The 13671-nt window shown below is 36.1% G+C and overlaps 1 protein-coding gene and 1 long non-coding RNA gene across 6 annotated transcripts in view; one reads left to right on the top strand and one right to left on the bottom strand.

Annotated features, from left to right (window-relative positions):
• The window catches only part of gpr139 (G protein-coupled receptor 139), a 42535-nt gene extending 35608 nt beyond the window's left edge, over window positions 1-6927 (bottom strand). Inside the window, 1 exon segment of the mRNA NM_001365153.1 lies at window positions 6442-6927. Within this exon segment, the coding sequence (NP_001352082.1) occupies window positions 6442-6565 (124 nt within the window). The 5' untranslated portion in view covers window positions 6566-6927.
• LOC141381146 (uncharacterized) overlaps window positions 1-13671 on the top strand; it is a 160386-nt gene that overhangs the window by 40762 nt on the left and 105953 nt on the right. For 3 of the 5 annotated variants that reach the window (XR_012400855.1, XR_012400856.1, XR_012400857.1), the window contains exon 2: window positions 6449-6619. This is a non-coding gene — a long non-coding RNA (uncharacterized lncRNA). The remainder of the gene's footprint in view (window positions 1-6448; window positions 6620-13671) is intronic. The other 2 variants (XR_012400858.1, XR_012400859.1) reach the window with 1 other exon arrangement.

The following is a 13671-nucleotide window of genomic DNA, read 5'->3' as shown; positions in this document are numbered from 1 at the left end:
ACAGTATATATATATATATATATATATATATATATATATATATATATATATATATATATATATATATATATATATATATACAGTATATATATATATACAGTATATATACAGTATATATATATATATATATATATATATATATATATATATATATATATATATATATATATATATATATATATATATAAGTTTCCTGACGTTAAAATAGCATCCAAATCCCTCCCATTTTAAGGCCCAAAGCAACGTGACGTAGGAGTGTGGTTTTCCCACCCACCGAATTAATTGACAGCCGTGTATTAACATGTCTTCATAGTAATGTGTATCATATCAACAAGATAGAACAGCACAAAGCAACTGGTGTTAAAATATCTGTTGAGCTCTCTGTGATCATCAAGCATCATCAAATGCGATTGAGTTTTTCAAGTTTAAAACATTTTTAAAACATGCATGTTTGTAATAAAGACAGTAAAATCTAGGGTTGGACCGATAGACGATGCAAGTTCACATAGCAACTGTTTTAATCTGTTCCTGAATGCTGCGTTTGGCATTTTTAGGTGCAAAGATGCATTCTGCATAAATGCCTGTTTACAGTGAAAATGTATGAACTCGCCCAAATGCTTCTAAAAATATTTAAAGGTCGCAGAGATAAAATTTCGGCTGAATATGCGACCAAAACAGTCGAGCCCTAGCATCTTTACTTGTTATTATTTCCTAATAATAAAAATAAAATAAGGAAGTTATTATCAATCACAATACAAATTACAGTGAACTCCAAACAAACTTTTGTCTCCTCCACCAGCTGTGGGAAAAAGCCATTAGAATGGCACCGATCACTGCCAATTCATGCCAAGTGATTGACAGGTGGTAATTTGTGTGTAACTTTATTGATTTATGGTTTGGTTATGGGTAAAGCAAAGACCATGTGGGTCAGATAGTAACAACAGTAGGCTACAATTAATGAATTTGTTATTTATTAATTGATATTTAATAGAGCTGCACGATTCTGGCTAAAATAAGAATCGCAAATTTTTTTTCTTTTTTTTTCTTTCTCAAAATTAAGATCACGATTTTCTCACGATTCTGTAGATGTAAAATAAAGGTATGGTAAAAACAAACATATGGCACAACATCGATAATAATATTATGTGTAGGTCTACTGGTTTTTATAAATAATTCTATTCTACTTATAATAACTCTGATGTTGAATAATTATGTTTGAGATATATGCTTGCAATCTGTCATATTAGACAATTTTATTCACTGGTGAAATCAGACATTTGTCATTATCAGATTATATTCAACAATATATAGGCTAGAGTAGTTATACTGACATTGTAAACATTTATTTTCATGCACAACTGTGGGCTCGCTATGAAAGAAAAAACATCAAATGCTTGCCGTAATCATAACTCTAAAATGCGAGATGATCATTTAAATAAAGTGCACACTTTCGGATTCATTTTCACTGCTAAGTGCATGTTCATACTTCGCGAGCGGCTCCCAAACGATCACTCACTAACTGAATATTATTTACAACTGTATTACCAGTTACTCGCAACATATGCAGGTTCTGTTCACTAAAGTAGACGCGCACGTCTATCATTAAGTAGAGCGTGCGCGCGCACTCTCTGTGATAATAGCTCACGTTCAGCAGCTCGTCAGGTGTGATTTCCCGGCCGCGAAAACATCATTATATGAAGACAAACATGACATTTTTAGGTAAATTATACCTTATAAATACATTATGTGATTTGGAGGTGTCAGTGTCACTGAGTGCAGCCGCCTTTTCTTCTCTCCTGAACTTTAAATTAAATTTGATTGGCAAAATCGTAGTAATGCTGGATTAAGATTGTGTAGGGGGTCGAATCGAGATCGCGATCTTAACAATTAATTGTGCAGCTCTAATATTTAATATTGACGATGATGCCATGGTCCATCGAAATGTTTCACATTATACTTCGTACAATGCCAGATTGGTCAACATCGCCCAACCCTAGTAAAATCACTACATAATTCATCACTACAGCTGCGTGTCTATTGTATAACAAGACACTTCAATACCGGTTTGTAGACGTGCATGAAGTACTAAATGTGCATGTACTGATTGGCCATAAATGTGAATATTGTAAACAATGCACTCTTCACCCCTGTGCACCGCAAACAAACTCGTGCATGAAAACAGGCATCATGTTCTTAGTAATTTAGATTTTATATAAGCATGGAAATCTGTACTAATCGGCAGTAAATGTTATTAATCATGGTGATGTACTGCTATGACCTTTATGAATCATGCATTAAAACATGCATCCTGCACTAGATGATCAAGATTTTAAGAATATGAATGTAACTACTGTTCTGATTGGCCACAAATGTAAATATTGTAGACGATGCACCCAAATCAAGCATGTGCTTAGTGATTGAGATTTTAAATATGCATGGAAAATCTGTACTGATTGGCAACAAGTGTTTTTAATCTTGGTAATGTACTCCTGACTAAGTCAAGTATTAGCACATGCATCCTGCTCTAGATGATCAAGATTTTAAGAAAATGAATGGAAACACTGTTGGGGATAGTGCTCTACTTTGACCTCTGTGCACTTCAGACTAAAACATGCATTGCGCACTAAATGATGTGCATGAACTGACAATCACTGGGTGAAATCTCGAATAGCGGACAGCTGCCTTTCACTCAGGGCTGTCTATGCTAATGAGAGAGAGAGAGAGAGAGATCATCACTGATGGGTGGAGTTTGTCCCTTTGATGACATGTACAAAAAGGAAATGTCGATCAAAGTGTTTCTGCAGACTGTTTTTATGAAGTGTACACTGTAAAAAAAAAAAAAAAAAAAATCAGTAATTTTTAAAATATACCCTAAAATAACTAATATTAAATTACAGAAACAGAAATTTCCTTAAATAAAATATTTGGTAAATTTCTGTAATTTAATATCCATTATTTTATGGTATATTTCTGTAATTTAATATCCATTATTTTATGGTATATTTCTGTAATTTAACGGCTGTTATTTTATGTTTTTTTTCTGCCGGAAATAAACCGTAAAATTAAAGATTTTTATTATTAATTTTTTTACAGTGTAATTATAAAACATGGAATTCATTCATTTCTATCTTTAGAAGCTGGTTACATTCACACACTGTTGGCACACAACTGTGTTTAGACTGTTTATTAAAGTGATTTTTAGATGATAGGTCCCCTTTAAAATACAATTATCCGAATTATAGCACTACATTCACCTCTCAGACACAAAATTTGAAAGCATGTATGCTACACTAGATTATCAATATTTTGCAAATTCTGCACTGGTTTATTGCAAATACACAAAAAAAATGATTTAAAGATGATTCCTTGTATTTACTTAATTTTTTTTAAGTGGTTATAAACAATTTATTTAGGCTGAATTTAAACAAACAAATTAAATTGAACATTATTAAATGTGATTTGTTTAAATTAACGACATAAAAATTGTTTGCAACCGTTTTGCAGATATCATTTTTTTTTCTCAGTGTAGAAATCTCTCACCCCACAGACACTTCAACAATCAATCACGCATAAAAACATGCATACATTGAGATTTCATGAATTTGAAATTTGACTATCAATGTTTACCATGAAACCATGCATTAAAACAGAAACAAGATTTTAAATATATTCATGCAAATATTTGTGTATTGATGTCCATAAATGTGAATATTGCGAATGATGCGCTACTGTCACCTTAGTGCACTTAGAAAGCATGCAACTAAGAAAATAAGATTTGTAGAATACAGCAAATAACTGTGAATGATTTCAAATATGACAAATGGGAACAATCTCACCTCATGCAATTAAGAAAATGCATAAAAACATGCATCATGTTCCACTGAGAATTGGAGAATTTGCATGATAAACCTGGACTGATCAACTGTAAATGTGAATGTTGGAAGAAATGCACTTCTGTGACCCCTGTGCACTTCAGATAAAACCATGCATTAAAACACAATCAAGATTTTAGGAATATCAATGCAAATATTTGTGTGTTGATAGTCCACAAATGTGAATATTGGGAATGATTTTCACCTCAGTTGCATGCTTTTGTGCCAAATTTTGTCTGAAGTGCATCAAGAAATCAAGATTTAAAGAATACAAATTCAAATTCTGCACTGATCGATAGCAAATATGACAAGGGGGAATAATCTCAGCCTGTGCACATCAAACAAAATCATGCATAAATACACCCATCATGCTAACTTGAGATTCAATAAATTAGAAATTTGGCTTAAATGTTAATATTGGAACAGATGCACACGTTTGACCCCTGTGCACTTCAGAGAAACCCATACATTAAAACAGATTATGAGAATATTCATGCAGATATTTGTGTTGATTGATCACTAATGTAAATATTGGAAATTATGTGATACTTTCACCTCCATGCACTTCAGACAAAATCAAGCATGAAAGCTCGCAACTGAGAAATCAAGATTTGAAGAATACGAATCCAAATTCTGCACTGATCAATTGCTAATACTCTGTTAAAATAGTTGGGTTAAAAATACCTCAACATATAACCCAACTATAGGTTATTATAGCACCTTCCCAACTATGGGTTATAAACTGTGCAAGCAGAAAACCATGAGCAGAATATGGAGCTCTGTGTGCTGTAGAGGCTGTCCAGCAGCTGCAGCAGACTTCACTCAGTGTCCACAGTGTACAATACAGTTTAACCACATCCAAACGCTTCTAAAAGATGGTCTTGGATTGTTAAACTGATATAAAAAACACGGCACGGTGGTAATTTGTTAAAAAATAACAACAATATTATTGCATTAGAGCTTAAATAAACTTTATAACACAAAAACAGCATTACGCACGCATATTAATACAGCTGTTTTGTGTCAGTCAAATCAGTTGATTGTTGAAATTCAATTTTTTTTAACCCAACTAGTTGCGTTATTAAATAAATAACCAAATAAAGGTTTGAAGTAAGCCAACACCACCAAATATTTAACCCAACTGGCTGAGTTATTAAATAAATCACCAAATAAAGGTTTAAAATAACCCAACACCACAAAATATTTAACCCAACTGGCTGAGTTATTAAATAAATGACCAAATAAAGGTTAAAAATTACCCAACACCACCAAATATTTAACCCAACTGGTTGAGTTACTAAATAAATGACCAAATAAAAGTTAAAAATAACCCAACACCACCGAATATTTAACCCAACTAGTGGAGTTATTAGATAAATGAGAAAATAAAAGTTAAAAATAACCCAACACCACCAAATATTTAACCCAACTGGTTGAGTTATTAAATAAATGACCAAATAAAGGTTAAAAATAACCCACCACCACATTTTTAACCCAACTGGTTGAGTTATTAATAAATAACCAAATAAAGGTTAAAAATAACCCAACACCACCAAATATTTAACCCAACTGGTTGAGTTATTAAAAAATGACTTTAAAAAGGTTAAAAATAACCCAACACCACCAAATATTTAACCCAACTGGTTGAGTAGTTAAATAAATAACCAAATAAAGGTTAAAAATAACCCAACACCACCAAATATTTAACCCAACTGGTTGAGTTATTAAAAAATGACTTAAAGGTTAAAAATAACCCAACACCACCAAATATTTAACCCAACTGGTTGAGTAGTTAAATAAATAACCAAATAAAGGTTAAAAATAACCCAACACCACCAAATATTTAACCCAACTGGTTGAGTAGTTAAATAAATAACCAAATAAAGGTTAAAAATAACCCAACACCACCAATTATTTAACCCAACTGGTTGAGTTATTAAATAAATAACTTAAAAAAAGGTTAAAATAACCCAACAAAGCACCAACTATGTTTAATTCAACCATTGGGTTAACTCAATGTTTTTTAGAGTGTATGACAAATGGGAACAGTCTCACCCTGTGCACTTCATATAAATTATACATAAAAACATGCATCATGTTAACTTGACATTTAAATAAATGAGTTATTTGGCTAAAAATGTTCGTATTGGAACAGATGTACACGTTTGACCCCTGTGCACTTCAGAGAAAACCATGCATTAAAACACAATCACGATTTTGAGAATATTCATGCACATATTTGTGTATTGATTGTCCACAAATGTGAATATTGGGATTCATGCGCTACATTGAACTCTGTACACTTCAGACAAGATTTAAAGAATACGAATCCAAATTCTGCTCCGATCGATTGCAAATAAAACAAATGGGAACAATCTCACCCTGTGCACTTCACACAAAATCATACATAAAGCATGCTAAATTGAGCTAAATTGAGGATTTGTTGATGAACCTGTACTGATCATTGGTGAATGTTGGAAACGATGCACTTCTGTGACCCCTGTGCACTTCAGACGAAGCGAAAAAGAGCATGCATTGTGCACTGTTAACATGAAAACATGTTTCTTACCTGGCAGGCCGAGGCACAGTAAGGAACTGTAGTAGACGACTGGAAACTGTCCGAGAGGGCAACCGCGAGGGCTCCAGGAGCTGGAGTTGGTGGTCAGCACGGTGAAGATGTGGCTGTGCTCCATGACTGAACCACAGCCGGACTGCAGGACACGCAGAAGGAGAGCCGACTGACACGTGTGAGAGCCAGAGAATGACTATGAGTATGTGTGTGTGTGTGTGTGTAGCAGACACAGACGATGAGAGGCGATGAAGCTGGCTGTGTGATGGGAAGAAAGGCAGAGAGATGTGTGTGTGTCTGAGGAGAGGTGGCGGAGAAAAAGGGAGAGGGAGAAAGAGAGAGAGAGAGGGATGTTGCGAGCTGTCGGGAAGGAAATCTAGGGAGCCATGAACGCATAAAGGGTGAAAATAAGTGCTGAAGGAGGGGAGGAGGTGCGAATGAGAGGAACATTGGAGGAGCGGGAGGCGTTAAGTGAGCAGGAGAGGATTGCTGTTGACACCACTGAGAGATGATTTCTGTGGTCACACACTCACGGCTCAAGGGCGACCCAGAGGTAAATAAGAGCCCAAGCATGACTCGACTCGTTTGCACCAGTCACACGTACAGTACGTCCACCATGCGCTGAGACACAGAACTGTTGAGCACTTGAAAGTTGAAGTGGGAAAACGAATGCATATATTTTTTTTATTATTAAATGACAATTAGTCGTTTAGCATTTAACACATGCTAAATGCCACAAAGAACCAACTTGTGCTCAGAGTTAATGCTAGAGTTTTGAGGTGGAATTTTTTTTCTTTTTTTTTGTGTGTGTTTCTACAGGTGGTTTGTCAAGCCCGCTCACCTGTGTGAAGCTCACTTCTTAAATGCACAGTGTTTATTATTCTTTTTGAGCTGTTAAGTGATAAGAAAGTGTCTGGTGTAAAATAATAGATGAAAGAGTGTGTTTTTTTTCTAGGAGTGTCAAAATTAATTGTTGCTCCGGTGCACAGTTTGGTATCGGATCAGTAATAATCATAATCAATTATTAAGTACTGTCGTTATTTATCTCATATGCGCTATGCTGCCGTAGCTTACTATAGCGCAGGTATTTACAACACTCCAACTACTTAAAAACGCATAGGGCCCTATTATACACCGGGCGCAATGTGGCGCAAGGCGTGACGCAATAGTTGTTTGCTAGTTTCAGCTTGGCGCAAGAGTCGTTTTGACGTTTTGTGCAATGCTGTTTAAATAGCAAAGGCATTTGCACTCATATGTGCGCCCATAGGCATTCTGGTCTAAAAAAGCAGGATATAATAATATAAGGATATATATAGGATATAATAATGATGTATATAGGATATAAATATAAAGAATTAAAATATTACAAAACATTTAATTTTCTAGCCTACATGAATTTAAAAACCACTGCCGTCATGCCTTCTTCATCTCGGGAGGCTTTTATAGTTCATTCAATTTGCTTTTGTATAATGTTATTATTAGCAGTATTATTTATTATATGCATATTTATATTTGTTTTATTAAAAACAAGCTTAGATTTGTCCACCTGCAGGTTTTAGACCATATGGAGCACAGCATGTGTATTAGGATATAACTCAGGTTTTTGAGCACACTTCGTTATTATTGTTTATTTATTCGTTTGCTGGAAATTAGAACTGAATTTCGAAATAGTTTTGAAACATATTTGCGTTTAAAAAACAAAATTAATTATTTATAGGCTAATTGATGTCTGTGTTTACAAGGTTTCCCTATCCACGAGAGCGAAAGTGAAAGTTAATAATTATCTCTCATTCTCGCGCTGTAGATGCTCTGTTTAACTGTTTTCTTGCTAGTGAAATGCTCAGTTTTTTCCACTTTCACTTACTTTACGTCATTTAAATAGCAAATGCGCTTTGGCGCGACACAACTGACTCTTAAAGGGAATGGGAGATGAGGCTTTGATTGGTTTATTCTCAAAACAACTTATTAACTTATATATATATATATATATATATATATATATATATATATATATATATATATATATATATATATATATATATATATAACTTATTAAGAAAATAAACTCGACCCTTTTAGACCATGCGCCACGGCGCAAAGCGGATTTTTCTGTCCTTAAAATAGCTAAAGTGGATTCTGACACGCCCTGAAAGCGTTGGCGCCCTGCGCTTTGCGCATGTCCTGTCAAAATATAGCCCAGAAACTGCACAATTTCACTGCATGTGTGTTTGCTGGACAGTCTTTCACTGACACTTACAGTAGAAATTCCTATTTCACTGCGATTGAGAGAATCAAAGTAAACTCTCTCTCACTGTGCAAATTTTGACCTGCTGGCGTGACTGTTCCTTTACCCCTTGCCTGTTACAGCGATACTTCTGGATTAAAGGTCTGCATTCCGTGGTACAGCGGGAGCCGCGGGACCCAACCAGATTTCTTGCAGCGCGGTCCAGGCAATTCAGGCACATTCACATCTGTATTGTTTATGAAAATATAATTCTTTGAATACTTTTCTTGAAGCATTTAGCTGCCTGTTAGTAGGAGTGTCAAAATTAATCGTTTCTTTGGTGCACCACGATGCAGACGCGGACAATTCGGTATCTGTTCAGTAATAATCATAACCGGTTATTATGTACTGACGTCATTTATCTCCTATGCTCTCTGTCATGAGGGAGGTGAGCACCGGTATTTACAACACTCAGCCAACTCAGGGCCGGCCCGTGGCATAGGCACCATAGGCAAATTCTAAGGGCGCTGTATATCCAGGGGGGCGCCAGAAATGAGTGCGGTTCAGTTGGTTTTGTTTTCGATATTCTTGACACACATTCAGTTACAGACGGCAATAACTCAAAAACCTCTTACCCTAAAAAGATATAAAGTGTGTTTCCTACAAAAAGACAAAGCTGGTTATGTTTCACAGCTGTCTTTCTTTTATTTCGCTCCACACTACGAGCACTGCTCCGTTTAAGCCCTCGCAATATGTGTTCAGCTGGGATAGCTCAAGCTGAGAGGAGCTCTCAGAAAGGGACCGTCGGAAAAGTGCTTTTTTTTTTTTTTTTTTTTCTGCTCCGTTCTTCGCGAGCTCTCCCTGTTGCGAGGGCTTAAGTGTGCGTGTGTGCGTGTGTGCGTGTGTGCGTGTGTGCGTGTGTGTGTGTGTGTGTGTGTGTGTGCGTGTGTGTGTTTGTTTCTTTGGTGCTGTCTATGTTTGTGTTTGAATGAGAGACAGTGTGGTGCTGTGTGTCTGTGTGTTTATACAGAAAGCTTGTTATAGCCTCTCCTGTAAAATATAACACTTTATATGGAATGCATCGTCGATGCACCGAAATATCGAATTGAACCGAATCGAAGGCATGATAATCGTAACCGAACCATGAGACCAGTATAGGTTCACACCTCTTCCTGTTAGTCAGATAATGTTTCTATGTTAATCAATGATGCCAGCTGTGGAAAATTTTTTTATAAAATGCATATGACAAGCTGTTGTAAGTTTACCTGCAAGCCGTGAGGTCAGCTGTGTGGCGCTCGTGCACGTGTTCTGGTGAGTGCTAGCACAGAAACATATGTACATCTCGACATGCGAGACTGTGTCTGTCCATATGTTTGCATTGAAGTTGTTCACAATACTTATCCATCCACAGATTTTGTAATGTAGTCAATGTGTAAACATTTAGCTGCGGTTTGCGCTTCTGCCTTTGGATGTCTCTGGGACCAAAGCAGCTGCATAAATGATGAATTCTGGAACGCCCTTGCCAGTGTGCTTTTGAATTTACCAGTCAAGTCGTTCTGGAAATTTCATGGATATTTAATGATAACGTTGCATGACAATGGCTATAAAAGCACAGTTTTTCTTTTCTTTTTTTTTTTTTTTCTTGGGATGTTGAGTGATTGTAAGAGTGTCTGGTGCAAATGTGTAAAATTGCTTCAAGTATTGGTCACAATGACAGAGAGATGAAAGAGTTTGTTTTCTACAGTTGGTTTGTCAAGCCCACTCACCTTTGAGGCACAATATTAACATTTATAATAATTTTTTTTTTTTTTAAATAAGTGCTGAAGCATGACTCCACTACTTTGCAAGTCACACGTACAGTAAGTCCTCCACTTGTGCTCAGAGAATTTATGCTAAAGTTTGGGGAGGGGGGTGGGGGAGTTTTTTTTTTTTTTAGAGAGAGAGAGAGAGAGAGAGAGAGAAAGAGAGAGAGAGAGAGAGAGAGAGAGAGAGAGAGTGTGTTTATACAGGTGGTTTGTCAAACCCACTCACCTGTGTGAATCTCTCTTTATAAATGCGCAGTGTTTTGATTTAAGAGATGTTGAGTGATTGTGTGACATCCTATGAGTTACTGGAGTTGCTCTGATCAAGATTTAGAGTTGGCTCCGCCTTCAAACCTCATTGCTATGGGACACACCTGTCGTTAACTTATTTGGACCTTCAAAAATTGTATGGCTGGCATTTAGAAGTTGGCTGCTTCATTGGACTGGACTGGTTTATATTTAATTATTTTTGTACATCCATTACTGCTACGCTACATTACATAGTCATGCATACACATGCATTTCAAACACTACTGATTCCTGACTGCTACATTTATAAATTTTTTCTTTTTGTTTAAAATGGTTTCTTTCATAAATTGTTCTATAATTTTGGCTTTATTGGGTGTCTCTCTATTTGATATGTCCTTGTGAGCCACGGGGCACAACAAATAATGAGGGTTAAGAGAGTCTGGTTTGTCAAACCCACTCACTTGTCGGAGGCACACTATCAACAATTCATTATTTATGTTTTTAAAAAGTTTACTGTCGGCAAAATAAATATCGTTTACATTTTCTTTATCTTTTATGAGACCAATGTGGCTTACTTTTGCTTTCCCTTAAAATCAAAACCTTAAGTGGTCTTGGTAGCACCATGCTTTAAGTTTTGAGTTTACAAACTTTAAAGTAGAATAATTGTTTAATTATATGTTTGATTGATTTATCAAATAAGCATTTTCATGCATAGCAACCAGGCGTTAAAATTGGCATGCTGAACAAAATGAGTAGAATTGCACTTGTAGCACTGCGATGTGGCTGTATATCAGCACTGCTGCGATATGTGTGGGGGAATGCCTTATGCTTTGTAATGTTAAATGTAATGTGTATTTATATGGCACATTTATTGTGTATGGCCATACGCCAATTTAATATTTTTTTCACACTTATTTCTTTTTGAATTTCTAGGAAAAAAGGACACCATGATGTTCACTTACAGCGTCTCTCTTAACATGATTTGAAGGCTCCCTTATGACCGTCTCAGAAAGCAATACGCAATGACATACGCTATGACACAAATATACAAACACACAAATACACATGCACGCACACACACATAAACATACTTATATACGCACACAAAAAGACATACACACATATATGCAGTCAAACACACGTACACACTTAAATACACAGACAAATACCCATGCCATCATCATACTTAAACAGACATACACAAATACATATATCCATACAAACACACACACACACACACACACACACACTCATATAAACACTTAGACAAACTGACACACTTATACACTCATACACACTTACACAAATATGCATGTACACACACACACACACACCCATAAAAACACTTCAACACGCAAAGACAGACACACAAGCCTACACACACTTACCAACACAAATACATATGCACACTGACTTACACACAACTAAACACACAAATACAAACTTATACACACACTTAAAACACTTAGACACCCAAAAACAGACACACACATACACGCATACACAAACCTACATTTGCATACCCACCCAAATACATATACAGAGACACACACACTTAAACGCGCACATACATGTGTGCCCACACACAAACTTAAACACATATACTTACACATACGCTAACACACACATAATGCCTTATGCTTTGTAATGTTAAATGTAATGTGTATTTATATGGCACATTTATTGTGTATGGCCATACACCATTTTAATATTTTTTTCACACTTATTTCTTTTTGAATTTCTAGGAAAAAAGGACACCATGATGTTCACTTACAGTGTCTCTCTTAACATGATTTGAGGACTCCCTTATGACTGTCTCAGAAAGCAATGACGATTTTGCTAACATTTACTGCCTTATTGTTATGAATGCCTAATAATGATTTGAAATATTAATAGTACAAAGAATATGTATAACGTTAATAATCTTGACAATGTAAACCCTAAACGTGAGCTCAGAGCAATAACACAGTACATTAATTTCGTCTCATTAGGTTTGCATAAATAATGGTCTGGATAGCATCTGAATGCAGGAGTGATTATATGACACTGATGGAAAACACACACGCTCCATTATCGTGGGTCACAGAGTGCATTACTGCGGCACCTGTTTATTTTGCATACTTGATCAGTCATATGTGCGGTGCAGACGGGGAAAAAGGCAGATTTTTCTCCGTGCCGTGTTTCCCGTAAAGTCATTTTCCTCCAGCGCGGTAAATGAGTGTGAAGTGACGGAGAGAACGCGGGCCGTTTAATAAAATATAGCTCAGTGAGTCGCATTGATTACCCTGAGCCACAGAATGGCAGGTCTTTCCTCATGTTCACACACAGGCCTTGGGCTATTCACAGCACACACACACACATATACACTTGCATACAGAAAACCACACACAAGTGAATACACACACATGCGCTCACACAAAAAAACATCCACAGATACAAAAATACACATTCATACATACGCGCACACACACATACGCAAATACACGGATCTATACCTGAATACTGACACACTCACACAGACATGCAAGCACAAATACACATACAGTACACACATCAGACACCCATCTGTAACCACACACAAATGCACAAATCTGTAAACACACACTTAAAAACACATCCATACACACACACACACACACACACACCCTTGCGAACAGATCCATACTCACGCAGACACACACACATACACTCATACACACTTAAATACACATCTATGCACACACACACAGACGCATGCCCACAAAAGCGCACATACATATATTAATATGCACAAACACATACACACATCTATACTCACACAGACATGCACATTACGTACACAAAGACATACACACACACAAATACACTCCTACACACACTCAAACAAAAAGGCATACTTCAACACAAATATGTTCATATCCACACACATACCCTCATATACAAGCTTATACACACAAATACACATCCATACTAACA

Source organism: Danio rerio, chromosome 3 (genome assembly GCF_049306965.1).
Source record: "Danio rerio strain Tuebingen ecotype United States chromosome 3, GRCz12tu, whole genome shotgun sequence".
Lineage (NCBI taxonomy): Eukaryota > Metazoa > Chordata > Actinopteri > Cypriniformes > Danionidae > Danio > Danio rerio.
The sequence above is the reverse complement of the archived record's forward strand: the minus strand, read 5'-3'. Positions and strand labels throughout refer to the sequence as shown.